At 35.2% G+C, this 15,912-nt stretch overlaps 2 protein-coding genes across 5 annotated transcripts in view; both read right to left on the reverse strand.

Annotated features, from left to right (window-relative positions):
- The window catches only part of BRIP1 (BRCA1 interacting DNA helicase 1), a 77,545-nt gene extending 70,968 nt beyond the window's left edge, over nt 1–6,577 (reverse strand). The window contains exons 1-4 of one of the 3 annotated variants that reach the window (XM_016203655.2): nt 6,397–6,577; nt 4,803–4,921; nt 3,622–3,733; nt 1,766–1,936 (exon numbers count right to left, since the gene is read on the reverse strand). In XM_016203655.2, the coding sequence (XP_016059141.2) occupies nt 1,766–1,936; nt 3,622–3,733; nt 4,803–4,898 (379 nt within the window). In that variant the 5' untranslated portion in view covers nt 4,899–4,921; nt 6,397–6,577. Of the gene's footprint in view, nt 1–1,765; nt 1,937–3,621; nt 3,734–4,802; nt 4,926–6,396 lie in introns of all 3 variants that reach the window. The other 2 variants (XM_016203647.2, XM_016203661.2) reach the window with 2 other exon arrangements.
- A 1,553-nt stretch (nt 6,578–8,130) lies between these two features.
- The window catches only part of INTS2 (integrator complex subunit 2), a 29,631-nt gene continuing 21,849 nt past the window's right edge, over nt 8,131–15,912 (reverse strand). For both annotated transcript variants that reach the window (XM_087826260.1, XM_087826261.1), the window contains 7 exons: nt 15,549–15,674; nt 13,221–13,419; nt 12,303–12,554; nt 11,828–11,935; nt 11,590–11,695; nt 10,257–10,433; nt 8,131–10,146 (listed from right to left, as the gene is read on the reverse strand). In XM_087826260.1, the coding sequence (XP_087682386.1) occupies nt 9,977–10,146; nt 10,257–10,433; nt 11,590–11,695; nt 11,828–11,935; nt 12,303–12,554; nt 13,221–13,419; nt 15,549–15,674 (1,138 nt within the window). In that variant the 3' untranslated portion in view covers nt 8,131–9,976. The remainder of the gene's footprint in view (nt 10,147–10,256; nt 10,434–11,589; nt 11,696–11,827; nt 11,936–12,302; nt 12,555–13,220; nt 13,420–15,548; nt 15,675–15,912) is intronic.

The raw sequence follows: 15,912 nt of genomic DNA on the forward strand, positions 1-15,912 counted from the left end.
ACCAGCTTCTCAAAAGTGTTCTTGCCTATTATTCTTAGTCCTCTGCGTTTTCATATATATTTTAGAAACACATTTAATTTTGAGCTCCACAATTCCCTGGCAAACTAGTAAAATACCCACAAAACAAATCTAGCACAGTGGTTCTCAATTGGGACAATTTTAACACCCCCTACCCCTATACCAGGGACACTGAGCAATCTCTGGAGACATTTTTGGTTGTCACAAAGGGCAGGGGAAGGGGGAATACTACTGGCATCTAGTGGGTTGAGGCCTGGGAGATGCTGCTAAACATCTCACAATGCACAGGACAGTTCCATGACAAAGAATCATCCCATTCAAAATGTTAATAGTGCCACTGTTGAGAAACCTGCCCCAAATAAACCAAGGGGAAGTGTGTATGGACCCATTAAAGGGTAAGGAACATCCACCATAAACAATAATTTAGTTTTAGAAAAACTGAACAGCCATATGCCAAATAAGATTAACCCCCAATACATTAAAATATAAATCATATTATCTGCATATACAAAAAGGTTTATCTTCATGTTCTTTGTAGCAGGGAAGTTTGCAGGAGGCTTACTAAAAAGGTTAAGTCTTTAAAATATAAAGTTATAAAGAAATGATATATATCCAGAATATATATATTTTTAAAACACCTAGAAATCAGTAAGAAACAATCCAACAGAAAAATGGGCAAAAAACTTGAATAGGCAGTTCACTAAAAGGAATATTTAAATAACCAATAAACACAAAAAAGATGCTCAACCTCATTAGTCACCGGAGAAATACCAATTAAAACTCATGAGAACATGACACATGCACCAGAATGGGTAAACTTTTTAAAGACTGGAGATATCAAGTGCTAATAAGAATGCTGAACAATGTAACTTCCATACACTACTGCATATAGGACAGGGTGGGGTGCACAAATTTGGTTCAACCACTTTGGAAAATGCTGGGTCAACTAAGATAGAGCAGCTCTACCAGTGGCTTCTGGCTACTGGAAGGCAATGCAGGGAACACACAGTCCAAGAGACCCATAGTCCACCACATCCAATCCATGGGAGTGGTTCCCCAGGACAGAGATGACCACCTCAGAAAGGGGATGCCCACCTCCTCAGAGAGCCTATTCAAACAAATAATCGATGAGAACTTCCCAAACCTATGGAAAGAACTGGGTCCTCAAATCCAAGAAGCTAACAGAACACCTAATTACCTCAATCCAAAAAGGCTTTCTCTGAGACACATTATATTAAAATTGTCAAAAACTAACAACAACAAAAGTATAATCAAGGCAGACAGGAAAAAGAAGACAGCAACCTATAAAGGAAACCCCATTAGAGTATTATTGTATTTTTCAGTAGAATGCTAACCTCAGAAGTTCAGGCAAACTTATCAAGAATAAATGAGGCTAATTAGATTTTGTCTTACAATACAAATTAATGTTTTATAAAATTCTGACATGTAATTAACAATACTGCCTACAAATAACAACAATTCCTGAATATCATTTATTCTGCCTTGCCTTCTTCAAAAAATAATTTAAGCTAGTAAAATGTCTGAGAAAATTAAGAGTCAAACCAAGAATAAAATAGTCCAAAGATTTCTGACCACTCTATGAATTATCTAAAAATAATTCCAGAGAAAATATGTGGAAGTGCATAATCAATTATGCTAACCAAATTTATCTAAATAAGGTCTCATAACAGCAATAAATAAGGCTTCTATTACAGATACCAACAGACCCAGGCAAAATATAAACTACCTTGACAAAGTGAAGTGCCATTTCTTTCAGAAGGTGGTGGTGTACTTGGACTACTGAAATGACGTGAAGTTCCTTGGTTCATGTCATCATTTGTAAAATTCTTTGAATGGCATGTACAACAACATAATGATACTTCAGCTTTTTTACTTAAGCTTTCATCCACTGGTTTTCCTAAAAAATAAAAAAAATAAAAACTCTATTTATAATATTTCTAATTTTTAAAAATATCTATCTTTCTCTGCAGCTAGGGTGAGCAACCACCCCATTTGCCCAGGCTTAGGAGGTATCCCAGGATGCAAGATTTTCTGTGCTAAAACTGAAAAAGTACCTGGCAAATTTGAACAAGCTAGTCACCCTATCTGCAGCATCAAACTGGGACAGGAGGGAAACACTTATGCCAGAAATATGTAGAGAAGTTACAATATTTATGTAATTTATTAAAATCTAATAATAGTAAAAAATTTATAATGTAATAAAGGCACAATGACTCAAGTATTAATTTAAATTGAGATTTATTAAAATATCAAGCAGGGAAGATTAAAATAAAAAACTAACTTATATTCTTAATTACTGCTATTTCCCTAAATCAAGAATTTGAAAGTTCAATATGTCAAATAATAATGTAAACACATAGGGTTAAAGTCATTCCCACATTATACTTTTATTTCAAACAGAAACATGTTTCATGACGTATCAATTCTGATACACGTATCAAAATATACTTTAAAGTCAATATTCAAATTAAGTAAAACAGGTAATTTTTAATACTTTACTAAAATACATAATTGTAACATCTACATTGTGTGCTTATGTGTTTAAATATACAATTCATAGATATTTTTAAAAGCTAAATAATTTATTCTCTCTAAAGAGTACTGACATTATTTTCCCATCTATATTACAGATATACTACAAATTCTATTATGCAGAATCTCTCATTAAAATTTTAAGTTATTAACAGATAATCTCATTTTCCCCAAATATTAACATCAATAAGAATCAAAATAGACAACCACAAGCTTATAAAATATTTACTTTTTATTTTTAATATTTAATACAGTCTTATCAGTAGCACAAACATTTCCTTTTAAAAAACATTATATATTCATACATTTATATATACATACAAACATATACGCACACACACATATACACATCTACATACATACACACCCATGGTTAACTTTAAATTCTGCCAACACTTTAGGTCAAAGCAATCTAATTATGTAATTAAAGTGTATCTAATATTGTATTTCAGATTCATTATGTATATTAGATAGTCTTGCATAAAAGTAAATATTTCTAGGCATTTTTTAGCAGGTAAAGTAAAAGTAATGGAAAATAATATGGATTCATAAAAAACAATATTACAACAAATGCTTATATGGCATCCAAACAAGAAGGAAGATCAACTAGAATGTTTTCTTTTTTTATATATTCCATGTTTTAATGTTATGAGAAAGGGACAGATAAGCAAATATATTAAAAGATTTACTAAAAAAAAAAAATTTTTTTAAAAACACACAATTATTCCAATATGTTATCTCTTTCATCTTTTATATAAAAATTATCATAGTTATTTTGGTAATAATAACTCTAAGCATGCCAAGATTCTCCTACATACTCTGAATCATCAAATAAAAAACTACATTAAGTTCAAAATTGTTTTAGGATTAACTGAACATATTTTGTCATATTGAAATTCTTTTGGGAGATATATAATATTATAAAGAAACATCTTAAAAGAGAGTACTTCAATTAGCTAGAATATAAATGAATCATTCTGAATGAAAAGTATTTTATTATACTTTTTCAGGTCCCAATAAGCAACCTGAAGATAGCAATCAGCTACTTACCACTAAGAGACTGTTGCCATGCTAAAGCAGAACAAAGTAAGGCTAAGCTTTTCCCACTTCCTGTAGGGCTTTCCAACAAACAATGTTGCTTACTGTTTAATCCTCTGACAATCTATGGACACAAAAACAATTAAAAAAAAATCAATAAACGATTTACTTTATTAGGGTCTCCATCAGAAGGAAACATGTATAAAAAGTTCACAGCAGCACTGTTTATAATTGCAAAAGAATGTAAACAACCCAAAAGTCTATCAGAAAGAAAATGGACAAAAAAATTTCTGATATTCGTATACTAGAATACAATACAGCAATTAAAATGGATTAATAATCAACAGGGCAACATCTTAAAAATAACGTTAAGCAGCCCTGGCCAGTGTGGCTCAGCTGGCTGGAGCATCTTCCTATACACCAAAAGGTGGCAGGTTTGATTCCCGGTCAGGTCACATACCCAGGTTACAGGTTCGATCCCTGGCCAGGGCAAGTGCAGGAGGCAACCAAATCTATCTTTCTCTCCCTCGCTCCCTCTCTCTAAAATCAACAAATAACAATAATAATAATAATGTTAAGCAAAAAAGAATCAAGTTCTACAGAAAGATAGGTGTACTATCATATCACTGTGCAAAGGTCAAAAATATATAAAGTAATACTCTGTATTGTTTATGGATACATATGTATGTAATAAACGTATTAAAATACCGTTAGGAAAGAAAAAGAACAAATTCAGGATACTAGTAATCCTATTACTTGTAAACAAGGTATAAAGTAAATATGGCAAAATATTAAGATATAACAAAGCTGGAAAGTTGGTTTACTCAAGTTTGCGTATTAATTTTCTATGACTGAAATATCTCAAAAAAATTATGGTGGGAAATAGAGTATTCTATGTGGAAGACAGTATACTTTGTAGGAAGTAGTAATTCTGTAGAGTAGAAGTTCCAAATAAGCTGAGAACATTGTTCAGAGTGTTCTCCTTTGCTTCCTAACTAACCATGAAAATATACACTTTAGCAGTGATCAGTACTATTTTTCCAAAGGTTAGGTGTTCTTCAATGAACCCAGAAAATATTTTCAATCCATTTATTATCTGAGAAAATAAATGTAGTCACAGACCCAATGTATGTTGTGAATTACAGGCATATGTATCTTAGTAAAGACTTGCAATAACTGTTGAAAATACTTACAGAATTCATCATAGCAAGCTGTGATGGATAAGCTTTACAAGGAAAGTTAATCTTCACCCCACCAATTGTATATTCAGACCATGCCAAAGACATCATACTTCCTTGTTTACTTCAGATTCCTAACTGCAACACAAACGAAAATCAATATTGAAATAATGCCATTCAAAGAACACCAGATACCCAACACTAGGGTAGAAATCTGGAAATAAAAATTGGAATAAATATATAAACAAAACAAATGGAAGTAAAAGAATTTCCTAGTCTTATAAATCACAGCAGTTGAGAGCATGCCTTGGAATCTGACAAATCTGGATGTGTATCCCTGTTCTGCCAAAGTTGTGGACCAGGAGTTAGGAAAGGGGTTCTGGATCAGGTTGTGACAACTCAAATATGTTGCCTTGATCATGTCTCTCCGCTTCTCTAGACTAAGATCCTTATCTGTAACAATCCTTCATTTTAAATTGTTGTAAGAAAAAATAAATAAATAAAATTGTTGTAAGGGGCAAAACTCTTTGGCATATAGTAGGTGCTCAATAATTCTTACTTAAAGGTCAGGATGGTACAATGCAAAGAAGTGGGCTTTGGAGGAAGGCAAGTCTCAGTGTGAATTCCACCCTGTGAATCCCTTCACCTCTCAGAGCCCGCTTCCTCATCTGTGAAGTGGGGAAAATACTACCTACCTGAGAGGGTTTTATGCAAATTAACCAAGAACGGAGTTAAGAATAAGGTAACTACAGAATGAGCCTAAACGCCAGTATCTGACACAGGAAGGGATCGGCTCCTCTCCGCATCCTCTAAACCACCCTTTCCTAACCTAGGATCCAGAGACGTCACGCCCAGGCTGGGATCTCTAGACGGTGCACGCGAAAGTTTCTGTGCACAACTGCATTTTCCTGAAGAGAAAGCCCATGGATTTCTCATTCCCAGAAACGTATCCTAAGGAAATACTTGAAAACATGGAGGGGAATGATATACACTGTTCTCAACTGAGGGATTATTTGCAATAGTGGGGGTGTGGGGAGGTAAATTCCATCTGGGGATGGGGGGATGGTTGAAACAGCAATTCCACAGATGATGAAGTCAATAATAACCTTAACCATAGCTAATGTGTTCCAAGAGAAGTTAAGAACCACCATTCTAACCTATTTTCCAGTTCGAATAGCTCGTGATTCTATCTCTGCAGCTCTGAGAATGAGATCTGGTGGGATCTAACCCGATTCTGAACAGCTCAACGCTGGCCAGGTTACTCAGGTATTACCTAGAAATCAACCCACCCCCCACCCCAACTGTGGCAACAAGCCTCTCAAAATGGGGTAGCTTCCCCCAAATACTGAATCAAAGAAGAAGGAAAAAAATCGGCCTGCCGCTGTCGCCCCCTGCCGCCGAGAGTTCACGCGGGGCCCAGGCCTTCGCGCGAAGAAGGTGAGGTCAGGCGCCTTCCCCCCAGGTTTTCTTCCGCCCACTTCCCCCGCCCCGAGCCAGCCGAGAGGCCCGAAGGTGGTCCCGTCAACACCCCTGAGCCGGCCGGAGGCTGGGCGACAGCAGAAAGCACCCTCGGTCAGGCTTCGCGCCCCCCCACCGGGGACAGACTTGCCTGGTCTGAGGAAAACCGAAGCAACGCTGACTGGGCGCCGATTCACGGGAGAAAAGGAAACCGATATCGGAGAGCAAATCAAGCCGAGCCCTGCCACCGAAAAAAAGGTCACCAGCCTCTCTCTTCTTGGCTGGGCTGCTACGCCCCTGGCCTGGTCGTGGGCTGAGGCCGCTTTATTTTCTCTCTCCTCGGGTTCTCTTCAGTCCCCTCACCAACTCTCCCTGACGAATTCCCGCCTCCCACCCCCTCGGCTCCCAGCACCCAATCGCAGGGCGAGCTCAGGCAACCAATTACACGCCAACGCCAGAAATCGGGCAACCAATCCCGGCGCGGGACCAGAGCAAAGGAATTCTGCACCCAATGGGAGCCTCGCAATAAGACGAGACCCCGCCCCCCAAGGTAATTGGCAGCACCGGAAGACGAACAAGGGGAAAATGAATGACTCCGCGCAATTTCCAGAGATTTAGGCAGAGAATTCTCCGTTGGACTTTTTGAAACCCGTGATTTAACACGTGTGTGTGTCTTTGGAAATGCGAAGTCTTATTCTTAAGGTCTGTAGATAAACGGAGAGGAAACACCTTTAAGCCTTGCCCGGTTCCTCTCTCAGCGTTTTTCAATGCCGCTGGATTCAAATTTCCGAACTTTTATTGGAGTTCCCAGGGTATCGAGAATGAGGCGGGAATTGCTGGACTGGCGAACCAAACGAAGTGAAAAGGTTCGTGACAACGGGCTACGATATCTCATTAATCAAGGATTTCCCTGCTATCAAGTTCAACCAGAGAAACGCTCTCGAGGTCTCTCCAGCACCAGATCACTTACTTCTACCTCCATTAAGGCTTATCCCTCCTAAAAATCAGTTCATTCTTCTTTGCCAAGAAGTACACTTCAGTTTACTCAAAGGTAGGCGGTTAATCATGATCTCGCCAAATATTTTTTTTATTCTGTAAATCCTAAACTTGGCTCAAATAGAAGTGTACTAAAAAGAGAAAACCAGGTGCAGTTTCTCAAATTCAAGAAACTATTTTGGGGCGAGGTTTGCTGCAGGAGGGAGCAGCAGGAGAATATCACCTTTAGTTTTACTACATCTTCCCCAAATGACAAAACTTACTGTCATAAAAATAAATTCTACTCTTTAATCTAGTAATTTCAGGCTGAGAAACGTATCCTAAAGAAGTAAGAAAAGTTAACAATACCTCAGTTGATAAGTGTCTACTGTAATATTGAAAAAGCAAATCATAAACTTCTCAGCCTAGTAACAGATGGTTATGAAATATCAATTCAATCATTATGAAACCAATAAAAGAATTATAAAAACTAAACAGCCTGCAAACAAATTCCATCTCAAACTAAACGAAAAAAAGCAGACTGCACACTGGGTATTAAAATTATGTGAAAATATAAGCAAAGATGAAGGTAATTTACTGTCAAGACAGTGGAATAAAGGATAATTTATAAAAAGAAATCCCTAAAAATACCTTCAAATTGTTATTATGCTTATACAACATTTTTAAATATCCAGTCTTTTAAGTAACTGTTCCAGGGTAACTACTCTGATTTTTTTCTCCTAAATTTCTAAGGCTCTCAACAGGCTCTAACCTTGTGTTGCCATTTGATGCATGTGGCACAACACAGAAACGGATCCACCTAGGTGTGGAGTCAGACAGCCCTGGATTCCAGTTCCCTGAACTGTTCCTTTCAGGTTAACAGCAGTGAAATGAAACAAAAAAATACAAGTTCATTTGATAAAGAATATGAATGTTTATAAACCAATATTCAAAATAGCTGCACACATCTGTTTTCACTTGAATAAAAAAAATCACATTGTGACAAATTTTATAACCTTAACTTAAAATACATGAATATTAGCATTTACTAATATATTTACACATTTTATTTACATCATCAACAAATATGATGAAAAACAGTATATGTTATTATTTAACACAGCAGGTTTTGACCAGTCTTTGAAAATTTACCCAGGAATGTGCACTACCTTTAGGTTAGAAAACTTATTTCAATCTTTTCTGAATTCCTACCTACCCACACAAAATATTCCCAAGCCTCAGTTTAAAAACAAAACTGGAGCGGGTGTATTTAATCTTAAAAGACTACAAAACTGCCTTGTTTAAAAATATGAAAATTCTTATGATATTTTTTTAAATGCTATTCTTTTTCACAAAAATTACTTAATTGAGCATTAAGCATCTACTATCTATAATACTGTGCACTTCATGATTTGAAACAGATACAAATTAGTTCTCACCTAATACCCTTATGAGGTAGGGCCAGTAGCAATCCCATTTTAAAAGGAGGAAAATGAGATGTGACTATTTGCTAGTAAAAAGGCTGAAGTTTAATTTCTTAAAAACCACACTTTCTAAATAGCCTGCCTGATTTCTTTCACAAGTGAAGAGTTCTGTTGCAAGCGGGGGCAACAGAGGGGTGGGTGTCTGTCATTCAGGTATATCTCAGAAAGCAAAGTACCTTCTATATTGTATACTTAAGAAAATAAAATGAGGATTATGGATTACCTGAATGCATCTATCTAATAATCAACGGAAGTTACTAACAGAGGACTGCAAAATCCTTCAACAGCATGGTATTTTCAGGGTGGATGGTTGTTTTTTTTCCTTATTTTTTCCTGAGGTCCAAACACTGTATATATTCTCTTACTCAAAGATCTTCTAAAATTATGATGTGAATTATAATCCTGATGACAAACCAAGAGCTCTTTAATGCAGTGGGTTTTATTACTCTAAAATTTAAATAGATACCAATGTATTTCTGACCATTAGATAAGTTACTAAAGCATTATAAAAATAAATTTTAAAAAAACTAAATGAGACCCTCCTTTCAGGTTCTTCTCTGCACAAAGATGTTTCTGTACACACTTTTAAACCAGTATCTTAAAATCCCAAATTATTCAAGTATCTCCTTAAACATATGGCTTTACATATTAGTAAAAATTGAAGCAAATATGTAAAAATCTTAAAATCCTCATCTATAATTCCATGGAAATCATTTACAAAAAGCTATTTGTCTTTTTTAAAGCCTTCTCAATACTGTTTCTTGAGAACTGTAATTCTCTCTTGTATTACTATTACTTGCATTGCAAGTTTTAGAGATTTCCATTTGGGTATTTAAATTCCTAATTTTTCCTGAAATCTCCCTTTTTCTCCCTCTCATCATTGCATCGTCACACTCTGTTACTAGCTCACAGTTAAACAATAAGGCTACCCACATACTCATTTTTATAAGAAATTAAAGGCTTGGCAGTTTTTCTTCACTTCAAAAGCTAAATACAAGGACAAATTCCTTTCCAGTAGTGAGTTTCTTAAATGTGACCCCAACAGAAAAAAAGCTCAGCTGCTACAACATAAACATACCAGCAAAGTAGATCCAAAGAACTGCCAATCAAATACAAGCAAGCATAATTCTCCAGAGTTCTAAATTGTCTCATATTGAATGGAATCATTTTAGTGATTCCAAGAGGTTACTGTTCCCATTCAGTTTAGAGTTGTTATAAGATACAGATTCATATTGGGTATATGCAGCAAACACCTTTTTTTAAAGCTTTTTTTTAAATTCCACTAACACTCATGTTTATTATTTCAATTATTGTGCTTTCAATACAATGACAGAGCTGTACATCAGGATCCATGCTTCCAGTGTCCCTGGATCCATTTTTATAAGATGGATCTTTACAGATTCCAGACCATCCACTTGGTTTCTCCTTTATTTGTTGAAGACCTAAAAACATAAGAGGAAAAAATAATTAAGGCAAGAAATCTAGAAAGGATTTTGTGGTTTTTTGTTTGTTTGAGATATTAAAAAAAGTCTGAAAATAAGTTACTACTTACGTGTAATAATTGGATCAATGTCTCTAGTCTGAGTGGCAACATCAGAGGCACAGACTTGCCCTATTTGGATCAGCAAAGACATAATATCCTCATACAGTGGAGGAAATGCTCGACAAAAAGAGACCAAACTTGGCAGAGTTGGCATGAAAAAAGCATATCGCTTGGCCTGTGTTAAAACTGTTGGAAAGAAGGGAACAATTTTTGTCTCTACAGGTATAAATTCAACATACGTGGTCTATACAATATACTAAGTACCATGCTCTGTGCTGAGGATACTCAGCTTTCTAAGACATAGCCAGCCCCTGCCTTTGCCTTTAGGGAGCTCACAATCCAGTAGTCAGCCATCATCCAACATAAATTCTTATGCCCAAGCACTGTGATAAGTGTATGACATGCATTATTTCATTTAATTCACACAATATTATGAATAAGGAAAGTACTATAATGAAATATTTTTATAGAAGAAAACTCTTAAATAAAACATAGAGAGGTTAGCCATGGCTGGGTAGCTCAGTTGGCTAGAGTGTCATCCTGATATACCAAGGTTGAGGGTTCAATCCCTGGTCAGAGCACATACAGTAATCAATCAATGAATGCATAAATAAGTAGAACAAATTGATCTTTCTTTCTCTCGCTCTCTCCCTCCTCCCCTAAAATTAATTTTTTAAAAACATGGAGAGTTTAATAAATTTGTTCAAGGCCACACAGCCAGTTAGTGGTGGAGCTGGGATTGAACTCGGGCTTTAGGATCTTAACCACTACAAACGATTATAACATGAGGTGAATACAATGGAAAGGAAAATGAACAGGTTATTATGGGAGCCCTGAGAAAGAATATAAAATTAACTAAGCCATTACTTTAAAACATTAAATTGTAGTTCATATATTTTAAAGTAGTTTATTTTCATACCATTTTACTCTACAAACTGGAAGGTGATTAAAATGTTAGGTTATATTTTAGAACTTAAGAAAACAACTGATATATTTTTCTTATTTATACATATGATTATATTTCTCTGGAACTCTAAGCATTTTTAATAATTATAACTTGTTTTCTGTTGACATAATTACATTCAGAAAAAATTTTATTTCCATTTATGAAATGTGGGAAGCTTATTATTATAAATCTGTACATAGTTATTCACAAAATGAATGATACAATTTGCCTACCTATTCATCTCTACACTATAAATCACATTTGTAATAAAAAAAATTTCAGAAGATAGCATAAATTAAACTATTAGTGACACAGAAAACAGTATCACTAAATTCAGAAAAAATATGTACTTCTTTATGTTAGAAGTTTTGTCACTGATGTTGGTTGGCTACACACCTGTCAGCAAAGTCCCCATGACATTGACAGCTAAGCGAGCCACACTGAGTGACTTTGGTAATGCATACTGGATACACAAATGAGAAAGCAACTGGATAGCAAATATCTGCAATACAAAATCCAAATATTACATGTTTCTGAAGAATATTTTTAAGTAGTAAAAATTATAAAATGTTTTACATAATTAGCAAGACTGGAGAGAAATCAAAATTTACCTAACGAGCTAAATGTTCATTACCTGTTTTTCAAGTTCTGGCTGTGCAATAAGCTCAGGTATGAAATCCAGACAGATGTGCATAGATGGAATACCTGCGACCGTCAGAGGCAAAAGTTCACATGGATAACCCTATCTCAACAAGAAAGGAGAGAAAAGATATAAATAAAATAAGTGTAGGTCAAATACAAATAAAAATATAAAGGAAGGTTTCACTTCCCTTATGTAAAAGTTGCTCAGAAGGCTACAGTGCCCTATATCTATCCTGGCATTTCACCTTTCTGATGCACTAGAATAGAGATGAATTACCTAAACACTTTAACAGGCTGAAATAAAACCTAAAAAAATCTGGGTTTTCTCCATATTGCAAAGGAGCATGATTAGTTGTGTTATCTCCAGTTTCTAAATGCTTCCTATTCATTTAGTATTCAACTCCCCCCCATACACACACACACAAAACAAAAGTTCAACCATAAAGCACCATTCTTTGAAAACTGACCTGAAAGTGAACAAGCTTGGCAATGTTGGGGTCCGCAATGTACATTTGGTGCAACAGACAACAGATAAGGCACTGAACTTCTCGAAGGTTACAAAGCAAACTGTCTTCTCCTTCCTCCAGTCCCTTATTTGGAATGCTGGTAGTAATGACACTTTGAACATTCCTTAGCAAGCTGTCTGGATTGACACCCTTCGCTTTCTCCTCTTCGGTAGGTAAGCAAATCTCCAAGAGAATCTGGACAGCTGCACTATCCTACAAGCAAAGAAAACTGAATTGAAGTTTCTGAGAAGTTTGTTTGAAAACAAATATGATTTTATTTTCACATGAACAGAAGTGATAAAAATAACTAAGGTACCTCTAGGGAAAAAGTGAACAATCTACAGGGCAATGGGTTATGAACCCTTTTTTAGGGCTATGAACCCTTTTAAGAATCTAAAGAAAACTATACACCCTCTTACACTGTCATAGTATTTAACATTGTTTGACATTTTATGATATGCAGGGGTGGACAAAAGTAGGTTTACAGTTGTTCGTATGGAAAATAATAAAATAATTAATAAATAATAATACAAGAATAAACTCATTTCACATACTCACAATTATAAACCTACATTTGTCCCACCCTATATATATACTTTTTGTTCGGTTTGTCTCCACAATTTCATTTTAAGGAGCAAAAGTCTTATATTTTGTTAAAACGTAAATCTTATTTAAATGGGTATTAAATTAGTATCATGAAGATCATTCCTGATTTTAGTAATACATATTTAGAAGTAAAGGTAACACTATTATAGTACATTCTGTAATAAAAAGAATGCACAATCTGTCACCTTTGTACATAGAAAGCATAATACGCCTTCTACTTAACTGATTAACAGTGAAGCCCTTGCCCTTTTTGACTAAATTTTACTTTATTACCTGAGCAGCCAGTAATGCATTTTTCAGTTCTTCTCTAGTGACTTCTGGGCCATCGGTTTGTCCAACTAAACCTAAAGTATTATTCTGGGAAGGCCGATCCTGCTCTGCTGTTTCCTTCAGATGAGCACTAAGGTAGGCTTTGGATGCAAGAAGATATCCATTCAACATGTGTAGAGTAATATCCATCAGTGGAGGGCATCTAAATACAGAAAGAAGAAAAATACACGAGAAAGAACCTCCAGGAACTCATCACCCAGCTTCAACAGTTACCGCCACATGGCCAGCGTGCTTTCATCTACACCTCCGTCCACTTTCCCACCACCAGCACGGGGTTAGTACAAAGCAATCCTACACATCACATATTTGTGTATGTGTATATCTTTTCATATTGTTTAATTTTTTAAAAAATACTCGTGAATGTTCACTTGGTAAAAAAATTAAATTTTAAAAATGAACAAAATTAAGAGGCAAGGCAATAGAACAATAAAGGAAAAACAGCAATATATATACAAAGAGCTAATATCCTTTATGAAGAGCTCGTTAAATCAAAAAGATAAGCAATCTAAGAGAAAGGGAAGCTAAAATATAAAGGAGAAATGCCAATAGCCAATAAATATACTAAAATATTCAATCTAAAATGTAAATTGAAATGGGAATCCATTTTTCACCTATCAAATTGGGAAATATATATAATAGTGTAGGAAAGTGTACAATATCAAACACAGTTAGGGGAATGTAAAATAGTTCCACATTTCTGGATGACAATAAAAATAGGAATCAAAAGTCTTGAAAATGAACATGTTACTTCTGCCCCAATAATTCCATTTTTAAAAGTCTATTCTAAGGAAATAGTACATAGAACAGTAACCACAGCACTACCAATAATATAGAAATAAAATATCCAACAATAGGGACTGAGCTAAACATAGCATGTCTATGTGAAATACCATGTAGCCAATTAATATAAGTATCTATTAACATGAGAAAAGGTTCAGAAGTAAAAATTCCGGCTACAAAAACATTAGGTACATATGATGGCATAATTTAACAACTCCCTGAACAACTGGAGGCAATTCAGGTGAAAGGTTACCTACTTAAGTGGATTTTTAACCCTGTTAAAATCGTTTTAGAAGTGGCTCTTTTCTGGAAATGTTATTCATTATTGTTCTCCTTTTATTAGAAACTTAACATCACTAATAGTATTTATTCTTCTGATTCCTATTTCCTGAGACCCTGATCTTGCCAAATCGTATCTGGCCGATTCTGCAGGTTTTTGTCACTTCGAGAATATCATCCCCAGGTATGAGGACAGATGAGTCTATTCAGGGTATATCCTAGTTAGCCTCCTTTACTCCAGTTTCTTTCCCCTCTAAACCCCCCAGCACAAAGCTTCCCTTCTTAAGTTACCACCTAAATGATCTTTTTAGCCCAATACTCAAGGTCCCCCATAGTATAACCCCAATCGAACATTCCAGTTCTAAAATCTGGTCTTCTCAAAACCTTACCTCTCCACGTAAGTCTTTTCCATTCTTGCTTGTATTCTTTTGCCCACAATACCTTCCTTGGCCCCCTTACTACCATCATTATAGTATCTGTTCTCCTAAATCCTATTTGTATCCTTTAACATACTAATCAGGTCCCACTTCCTCCACATCTTCCTGAACTTTTAACAGCATTCATTTACTATACCATTCATCTACCTATGACCATATTATTTAACTTTTCATTTATTTGTCTTATTTCCCCTTCGATAATCACTGTGAAGACAGGCCCCTTAACTTATTTATTTACTTGATATTATTTAGCATAGCAACTAGAAATTCAAATATTAATGATGTGAATTAATTAATTCTGCCCCTTGAGGTGACAACACTTCAAAGCAATTAAGTTCAGCAACTGGCAAGGAATTATAGGCAGATGTGGAATCATTGAAGCTAACAAACATTACAACTAAGGATGCCAAAAACATCACAGTTTTAATGCATGTAATAGTTCACAATAAACCAACTTTTTAAAAAGCCTTTTCAACAAAGCTAGCAGAAATGGTATTATTCTTTACTGACCTTGTTCTGAGAGAAAGAACAGCCATTATTGAAGTTTGCCAGCACCAAGAATGACATTTCTTTAAGGCCAGGTTTATTAATCACATATTAAATATTAAACTGAATATACAGTTCATGAACATAGATAACTTGAAAAAAAACCTCACAGGCCATAATACCAGTTATCTGCAAGAACCTTAGATAAAGTTTAAACTGAATTTCTTCAGTTTCTTTGCCTCTCCAAAGTATAACTCTCTAATAAAAATGAAATTCAAATGACACATACCTGTGTACCCTCTGATCACATCTTAGAACAATGAGAGGATCTATCATCAGGTCATTCTGAGTATACTTTTGTTGTCGAACAAACTTTATTGAAGGCTGAAGTGCATTAACTGTCATTACCCACAGCCTGATGAGAAAACAATCACATGTTCAAAATAGCTATATTATAATTGAAACCTGTAGCCATCCAGTCCTTTTTTTCTTAAAAAAGATATATTCAGGGGGGAAAAATAGAAAACTGGTATGAATGAACTTTGAAAAATTTAAAAACTATAGAAATTTAACCTATTGTTATGTCTCTAGAACAAATGAAGATAAAACATTAAACACAGAGTAGTTTCAAGAATCTTCACCACTGTCATAGA

Source organism: Miniopterus natalensis, chromosome 17 (genome assembly GCF_054644295.1).
Source record: "Miniopterus natalensis isolate mMinNat1 chromosome 17, mMinNat1.hap1, whole genome shotgun sequence".
NCBI classification, from domain to species: Eukaryota; Metazoa; Chordata; class Mammalia; order Chiroptera; family Miniopteridae; genus Miniopterus; species Miniopterus natalensis.